This window comes from Galeopterus variegatus, unplaced genomic scaffold (genome assembly GCF_000696425.1).
Source record: "Galeopterus variegatus unplaced genomic scaffold, G_variegatus-3.0.2 Scaffold5181, whole genome shotgun sequence".
Classification (NCBI taxonomy): Eukaryota; Metazoa; Chordata; class Mammalia; order Dermoptera; family Cynocephalidae; genus Galeopterus; species Galeopterus variegatus.
Window position 1 is genome coordinate 34,742 of NW_007731292.1, and position 9,522 is coordinate 44,263.

Below are 9,522 nucleotides of genomic sequence, written 5' to 3' on the forward strand. Positions count from 1 at the left end.
ACATCTTGGGCACAAGTGGTGATGGTCAGCTTTCTACCATATGAATATGCATAATCAATTTTTTAAAAAGTATTAAAAGAAAGTATAACAACAGTGACATCGAAGAGAAAAATATTTTTTTAAATAGGTAAGCATAATAAAAAAGAACCAAAAAAAAAAAAAATACTTAGATAAAAAATTCACCAGAGGAGTTCAACAGCAGATTTCATCTGGCAGAAAAAAGAACCACTGAACCTGAAGATAGATTAATACAGATTATCTAATCTGAACAACAGAAAGAAAAAGAATGAAAAAAAGAAAAATCAAATCAAAGTCTCAGAATCATCTGGCACGTACCAAAGCATAAAAAAATTTTATGTAATGGAGTCCCAGATAAAAAGGAGAGAGATAAATGGACAAAAAGTATTTGAAAAAACAATGGCCTAAATTTCCCTATATTGGAAAATATTTATTTACACATCTATTGCTTTGCATTGCTTTGCCCCCCACGGATTTGTCACCCCACTTCCCCTGGATGACAGAGATGAAAGGATTACTCAAAGCCCATCTCTTCTGAGCAGTGAGAAGCCCTGAAGTGGTTAACTTCCCTTCCTCGGGAAATTAATGCCAAATTGGGGTTCTCTTCCTGCATTTATTTTCTAGACCGGGAAGTTACAGGAAGAGACATCGGTGGGGTTATAGTTTAACAGTATAGGCTGGTAACTTTCAGTGAAACAAGCCAGATGACATTCCAGTAAGGCAATTAAGTGGTCCTATCAACAACAGTTTGATCTTAGCAAACATTCCTTCTTAACAGGAGTTTCTCAGTATCTTTACATAACAATCAGTAACTAGTCTGTCTTTGAGTCAGCACCTTCTGTGCCACAATCCTTATCTTGCAACAGAGACTTATAGCCTGAGGGAAATTTCCTGTCCTCCACAAGGTCAATATTTGAAACTGCAAGGCTTTGGAAAACCAGGCCCTGTGAAGTACATATGTTTTATAGTATATTCCACACACATCCAAGGAGCTCAACAAACTGAAGGAAGCTAATCACAAGGAAAACCACACCTAGACTCAAACTGGTGCAAAACAAAGAATATATTGAAAGTAGCAAGACAAAAACAATTCTCTCATACAAGGGAACGCAAGATTAAAAACAATCTCTCATCAGAGACAATAGAGGCTAAACGACAATGGGCTGACATGTTCAAAATATTGAAAGAAAAAACCTGTAAACCAAGAATTTTATATCCAGCAGAACTTTCCTTCAAAAACACAAAGGTAAAGCAAAGACATTCCCAGATACTGCTAGCAGACCTGCCTTAAAGAAACACTAAAGAAAGTTATTCCAGCAGAATAGAAATGACACTAGATTGTACTTTGAATTTGCATGAGTCAATAAAAAGCAATGGAAAAGGTAGGTAAATATAAAAGATCGCATATTTTTTTCCTTTCTTCTCTCAACCGATATGAGATAATTGCATAAAGCAGTATTATTGGGCTTGTACCACATAAAGCTGTAATATATGACAATAATATCATAAAGGAGGGTGGAGGAAATGAAGCTCTATTGCAGCAAAATTTGTACATTTCACTAGAATTAAGTTAGAATTAATTTGAAGTAGACAGTGATAAGTAAAACTGCATATAAGGGGTCTTCAAAAAATTCATGGGAAGATTCCTATTACTTTTCAATTCTATTTTTCCATGAACTTTTTGAAGTACTCTTTGTGTTATAATCCAAGGAGCAACCATTAAGAGAATAAAACAAATAGTAAAAACCCAACAAAGAAATTAAAATGTCACACTAAACATATTTATCTAGCACAAAAGAGGCAGTTAAGCAGGAGCAGAGGAAAAAAAGAGACAAGAGACAAAGGGCAAACAAATGGTAAAAGGATGAATCGGAGTTAACACAGCAAAGTCGGGGAGGTGGAGAGAAGATGTTTCAGGCAATGGAAAGGCTCTGTTGGGGCCGGCCCGGTGGCGCACTGCTACAGTGCACCGCTTGGGAGCGTGGTGGCGCTCCCGCTGAGGGTTCGGATCCCACATACGGACCGGTTCCCGCTCACTGGCTGGGCGAGGTGTGGGGGCAACACCGAGGGTTGTGATCCCGTTGCCGGTCCTGGTCCGTTACGGGCGCGACACTGAGGGTTGCAATCCATTGCCAGACACGACAAAAGAAAAAAAAAAAAAAAAAAAGAAAGGCTCTGTTGAGGGGGCTTGTTCCTTTTTGACAACTACAAGCAGAAGGCCCTTCCCCATGGGCCTTAGTGATGAACCAGAATTTGGTTCCTTAAAACGGGCTCAACAAAAGGTATGCAAAACATAATTACTTTACAGAGGTAGTCAAAATTAGTTTTGGGTGGATAATGGTGAAGAGAGCAGAACAGATGTATTATTGCATTGCATTCATTGCTGTACTTATTACCCACATTCAGTAAAACGGCTGACCATGTATTTCTCAATATAGTCTCCATCAGTGTGGATATCCACAACACTCAATGATCATTTCTTCCGTAGGGATAATGGACATATCGAAAGCATTACTGATCAAAATATTTCTCTCAGCACTCTCCTCTTACTCAGGCCAAAAGGAAAAATTGCGGTAGTTCGCCCCGATGGCTCAGGATACATAGAGACCAGCAATTTTTATGGATCTTGGGTAGGCTGAAAATGTCATTGTTTGAGGATTATTTCCTCTGTAACAATAATAGAGGACACGGCCTTTCTAAAACAGGCTTCTGTCATTTCCCTTACTTTTGTCAGAATGATAGAAGATATTTTATGTTGGCCTGCTTCTTGTATTAGACATAGACTACTGACCTGCGCATGTCATTTAATACTATAATATACCATTATTGTGAAGTCAGGACAACTAGACTGATGATATTTAGCATAAAAAGTGGGTGCTGATTCAATGAAATTGGAGTCTTTGCAGCATCACTAACATTCTCGGTGGAAAAAGTGACATGACCTTTAGCAGCCCACTTTTTTCTGGACATCGGCACTTTCTCTTTCCTATGCTTAATGGCACTGAATGGGTTGGGTCAATTTCATTGCCACACATCCTTTTGACATGGCTACTCTGAATGCAGCAGGAGAACAGTCCTGTTTACTATAAACTGCTGAAATAGTAAGGGTGTCACCCGAAAGGCTGAAACCATTCTGTCTCCAAAGCATTTTCTACTGTTAACCACATCATCCCTGAAATTACCTCTTCTCTTGATTTCCATAATGTCACTCTATTTGATTCTGTCTTCAAACACTCCTTTTCAATTTTCCTCTTATTCTCACTGATCCTTTCTTATTGATATTTCTCAGGCTTGTGCCCTAAGATCACTTTCCTTCTTGTTATGTTCATATCTCCCTAGGAATCAGACTCATTCTCATCAACATATTCTGGGCTGTTGACTTCCAAATCCGTATGTTCAATTCCAGAATTCTTCCATAGACTCCTATCAGTAACAAAGTCCCATTGATTACACCTACTAACATCCCTTACATGGACCTCTTCACCTATCTTCCTACTTACTGCTGGTTTAGTGCAGGCCCTCATCATCCCGTATGTTGTTACAGTAGTTTAGCAGGTCTTCTGGCCCTGCAACATTGGCTTGGCTTTAATGTCTCCGTGTTACTGGCAGAGTGAACTTACTGATGTTGCTTACTCTGCAGCTTAAAAAGTCTGAATGGTTTCCGAGATTTACACAGAACAAATTCAAATCCATAGAATAACATCTTGAACTTAGACCATGATCAGTGTCTACTGGATGTATTTCCCCAGTTCTTTCTCACCTTTATTCACCTGCTACAACTACCTACTTTTGGCTGTATAACAGTGCACTGTTGATCTTCATATCTTTATTCATATTTTCTATTTTTAGCCTGATATATACCACCTGCTCATTTTTCAAGTTCTGCTCAAATAGCACTCAGTTGCTTTCTTCCCTCCATTATTGAGTTGATTGCTCTACGTGATGCCTCATATCTTTACATATTATTTTCTAAAAGCACCAACAATTTATTGTTTGTTTCTATCTTATAGATACTAAACTCTTTTGGGCAGGGACCATGTCTTATTCACATTTTAAAATCTTAAGAGTCTAGCAGAGAGCTGTGTAAGCAGTTCACTGAATTTTGGTGGCACAAATAACTGACTTTCGTGTGGCTTTATAAAGTACAGTGATTTACATTAGGTTCCTCTTCCCAATCGTCAAGAACTCTAGGGTCTTTTAAAACATATGATCAGATTATCATAGTTTTTCATCCTATAATTATTTTAGGATCCCATAACAAGAAAATGTATTGATTATGTTTTATATCACCGCTGATAAAAGGTAGGCATATAAACTTAATATCCATATTTAAATTATGATCCTTTAATTTATATTATGTGCATACTCAGAGGGATGGGATTTAAATGCTTTCACTCCGTTTCCTCCTTCCTGAAATTGCTTACTGAGTCTCTTGTCATACATAGAAAAGGTGCCAATGATATCCCTAGGCTGGCAAAAAGGTCATTGTCTTACTGATTAACATATTCTACTCTGTCAATTTGATATGTGTCTGTATGCTTGTGTATGCATATTCACTTGGGTATACACACACACACACACACAGTACCCCTAGAAACATCCACTCCACACAGATAGCCTATGAGATCCAATGTCAGCTTTCTGTTCTCTAGGCTGTAGAGTACCCCTAGAGACATTATCCACTCCACACAGATAGCCTATGAGATCCAATGTCAGCTTTCTGTTCTCTAGGCTGTAGAATCTTGAGTTGGCTTTCTCTGTAGGGATTATTTTCTAGTCTTTATGTGCTTCTGTAGTTCACCTCAGATCTGTCTTGTTTAGATAATACAAAAAGAAACTAAAGCCAGTATTCTAGTAAATTCCTAGCTTATATGGACTAAATCAGGAAGCCACACTGAAACTGCTACTTGCAATATTCTTACTTTTGCCTCAAAGTATCCTGTTTGGCTCTGGTTATTTTATCCCTTGAAAGCCTTTTTTTCTATTGGAAACAAGATGACGTGCAAGACAGAATGGCTTCACTCCACTTTGAAACATACTTTTACCACTTCAGAGTAGAAAAGGGTAAATTCTCAATCATTAGACTTTTTTCTGCTTTTGAGCAGATACCTCTCTTCCTAATTGGCCTGAAAATACTAGTGTGGACTATATATGGAAATAATTCAATCAGATGGATGCATATTTTGACAAGAATATTTATTTGTTCTTATTGAAAAATACACAAAGGCAAAAGTTTGCTTAGCTGCTGATTTTCCACATTACAGCAGGATATCATAAGAAAGGGGGAAATATATGTTATATATGGCAGTTTACATTTCTAAGGCATTTAGGCTTAAGAGCAGTAGACCCTGTGTGCCTCGGTGCATTTAGTTGAGTATCAACATACTGAGGCACATCAGGCAGGCCAAGGAGTTGAAACTATACAGTAAAACTCTTTCATGCATTTATGTCTTAGAATTTTATACCTCCCCTCCCATTATTTGTTTTTCCACATGAGTTGTTCATAGAACACTGGTAATACATCCACTCTTCAAGAGTTTGTTTACAACGACACCACCAGTGGGACACACTGCACAGAACAATTTCATGGATAGGTTCTGTCTCTTACCAAAAGGAGGCTCCAGTAAGAAAAACACTGATTTGCAAAGGCACAGTAGAGACAGGTTTAATGCATTAAATATAACATGAATCATTCACAATAACAAGTTTAGTGTTTCAGGGAACTTTTGTTAATACAACACAGTTGGTCACACAAAATACAAATGCTTCTGTTGATTTGTCTTGGCAACTCAGTTACATCAACAGTGCTAACAGTTTAACAGCTTTGTTCTCATCTGACAGAAAATAATGGCAGTTCTGCAAGGCAAATGTTAAACCTGACCGTATGTATTTATTAATTCCACAGTGTTTTGACAGATTATAGGGGATGGAACTCAGAGGATGCTGACACGCTCACTGAGGACTTTCATCTCTGTTTCTTCACTCTCGGGACTGTCACTGTGGCTAGCACTTGGATTGATCAGGTGTGCAGGGTACTGCAGCCCCTGCTCACCTGCATACTGCTCCCACCTGGAGTCGTCGCTTTCATGTGTGATATAGCGTTCCCCGATTTTGCATTCCAGCTCTCGTAAATCTAACCAGGTCTGATAGTCCTGAAGAAGAAATTCCAAAATATTACTATAGAGATCATTACAACTCCACAGGCTGTTTCATATGTTGTCAGTTCCCACAATCTATGAGTTACCCTTTTTTCTTCCACTCTAACAGTGCTACATCTTTCATCACATATCCTCAAGTGACAGCATCAGCACTGAAGCCATCCTATTTGCCTAACCTTTGCAAATACATACTGTTTATATGACACCACGGATCAGAAAGTGGGCAATTAATGCTTGCAGCCAAGCAATTAGGAATGGTGGTATTCCTTTGAAATTGAATGCCTACAAATAATCCTTCAGTATTTCAGAGTATCATTTTTCTAAGCTTTAAGTTTAATGTGAAAATAAATATTTAAGAGAACACAAGCTCGTGCACATGCTTTACATTTGCCATGCATTTGCTCCATGTATGATGGCCTAGGATTTAAAAATACAGCTTCCAAATGAGTACAGTTCATGATCAGATGGGCCTGTATTTGGACATTTATTAGGATTACACATAGAGATGCTTTTGAAACCTGGCCCTCTAAGTTCTGTTATGATCCTTGGGTTTTTTGTTTTGTTTTGTGGTTTTGGTGCATGTGTACATATATGTGTATCTCTCCTGTCAAATTTTCCTAGTAGAGAAAGGTTTAGAAGCACTAAACTGTTGTTAAATCCTAAGGAGCTGCATGCATTTTGGCAAACAAATTGATATTAGAATTACCCTTTAAAAAAATATCACAAAGAATTCCCACATATAATATTAAAATATTTAGAAGCCCGTTCAACTGAGAAGAATCAATGATTGATTTTTACCTGTAACCAAGGATGACTCAAGGTCTTATCCACGCTATAGCGCTTTCTCATTTTTACTTGCAGCAAATTATTGATAAGATCAATGGCTGAAAAAAATCAATTATTGGTAAAAATAAATGGCAAATATGGAACATATGTATAATTCATTTACAGTTTATTTCACATCTGCTATTTCACAGTTAAATGCAGCACAGTGATAACAGGCACCAGAACCTGAAAAAATTCCTCTTGAGAATTATCTAGTACCTCGGCCTTCATTTTATTTTGGGTACTAAAAAATGAAGTTGAAAGTAATTATGGAGCAAGGAGTATTAGAGTCTGTTATGAGTATGATGTGAATTTCAATTTGTCTACTCTTTAATACATTTTTTTTAGTGTAGAAGTGTTTTTTTTAAACACACATTATTTAAATATGTCTTGCACTGATGGCAGAATAAAACTAATACCCAAGAGAAAGCATTTATTAATTTTTTATAAAATGGGTTTCATATATGGATACACATAATGAGCCTCATAGTACTGAATTAAATGTCAGACATCTGGACATCACATTTATATGGAAAAAAATACAGCATAACATGGTTCATGTCTGAGGATAAACTTAAAGTCTAAAAAACAATGCCCCAAGGAGAAAACTCTTATTTTTTTCACTTTGCTTTTGCTTTAAAAAACTATCAAACAAACAGAAAAAACCAATGAGTTGGAATTATATCAACTTTCATTTACTTCCTAGGGGAAGACAGGAAAGAAACCTGTCTAAAAAGAATTGTTCTATGAGGGTTAGAATCACAGTCCATCCAGCCTAGTACTCTGCCTCTGAGTGGGGCTCCTACGACTATAATCTGGGAAGAAAAAGTGATTCTTTTAGTTATGCAATCTACAAAGCATCCTAGTTACCCATAGCACCATGTGATGGAGTTCTTACTTTTTGTGCAAATTATATTTTCAACCTATAACATTAATAGTTCATTATTTAAGTCATTACCTTACACTTGCCACTCATTTTTGTAATAACTTCCATATTTCTTTCTTTCATGCTAGTATTTTCTTCCCTAAAAAAGCTTAGTGAAATCTGCCAACCTAATCGAAGTGTTTACATTTCAGAGAGTTAATTCTCACCCTTAACCTACCCAGCATTATGTCTAAAATATGAATCTTTCTACAAAAAATCTTAATCAAATTGGCAGCTGATTTTAAAAAATGTGAATTCTCCAACTTCCCCAACCACTAAGTTCTGAATCAGGAATCTTTGACTCCATCGTTTGTTCCATGTCAACCTGTATGAACCTGAAAATACAGACTGTCACATGAGTCCAAAGGAACAAAGACTGCTTCCCGCAAGTCAGAATGAATCAGAATACTTCTCATTATTAGGCAAAGGGAAGTGATTTCCACAGCCTTTTGGTAATCTAGTATTGTGTCTCTCTGGTGCTAACAATCTAAGTATTTGCCTGCACTGAAGGGCTACAGAATCAAACACCGAAGATTCCTCTGATTGGGGAAATTAAATGTAACAGCAGATGTTTAAAATGTCAGCTATGCCTATACACTTTTGCCTTAGCTAGGATACCTGAGGAAACACAGTACTTAGTACAATTTCAAATTCCAAGCATGTGTTCTCAGAGAGCTTTTGAGAGTATAGTTCTCTCAGTAAACTGTATTGGGCATGTACTTTAAAACATCCATTCACATGATTTACTCACTGGTGAGTAAAGTGCACCTTCCGTTCTTGCTGCTGTGGAGTCACACAGCAAAAATGGAGGACAAGGGTGAGGGAAAGCGTATGTGCTACTGTAAGCATGTCACAGCACTACACTTCCCTCCGCAGACACTGCGGGGAATAAATACACGTGTTTAATTCACTCATTCTGCTTCAAATTCTATAATTAGGAAGGTAGGAGTACAGTAACTCAACAAAAGGTCTGGTTTGTGCCCAAATGGGCCCCAACAGTGAACCTCACTGCCTAATGGGAGGGAAGTACTCCCAGAGGAGAACCTAGAAGCAGCTGAAGGGAATGGAATATGTGGAGATGAAAAAATTGTTTGCTGAATGAAGCGTACAATCACAAGACTCGCCACAGTACCTGAGTGGCCTGATAAGTGCAGCAAGGAAAGACAAGTATTTCTAAGAGAAAATAGTTTAGGGCATAAGGAGAGAATTAGAGGGGATATGCGTGCGTGCGTGCGTGCGTGTGTGTGTGCGTGTGTGTGTGTGTGTAAATACATTTGTGGATCTGGCAGTAGAAAACAGAAAAAATTAAGTATTACATGTTGAACCTGTAGTTAAATGTTGGAATCCGGTGTTACTGAGAAAATGGGTCTGTATTTGAGAGGTCCATTCTACTTGTTGCTGTTTCTGGAATTCTTAAAACATCCTTTTTATTAATCAAGTCTCACACAATTCAGTATTAACTGCCATCTAAAATGCCTTTCAGGAAACCCATTTTTTTCCCCCTTTTTTTTTGTCTTTTTTACTGACCAGTAGCAGGATCGCAACCCTCGGTGTCACACCCATACCGGGGACCGGCAACGGGATCGCAACCCTCGG

General features: G+C 37.8%; 1 protein-coding gene across 1 annotated transcript in view; it reads right to left on the reverse strand.

Annotated features, from left to right (window-relative positions):
- Positions 1-5,197: 5,197 nt before the first annotated feature.
- PRKD1 (protein kinase D1) overlaps positions 5,198-9,522 on the reverse strand; it is a 93,763-nt gene continuing 89,438 nt past the window's right edge. Inside the window, exons 14-15 of the mRNA XM_008589072.1 lie at positions 6,975-7,060; positions 5,198-6,170 (exon numbers count right to left, since the gene is read on the reverse strand). Coding sequence (XP_008587294.1) covers positions 5,952-6,170; positions 6,975-7,060 — 305 coding nt within the window. The 3' untranslated portion in view covers positions 5,198-5,951. The remainder of the gene's footprint in view (positions 6,171-6,974; positions 7,061-9,522) is intronic.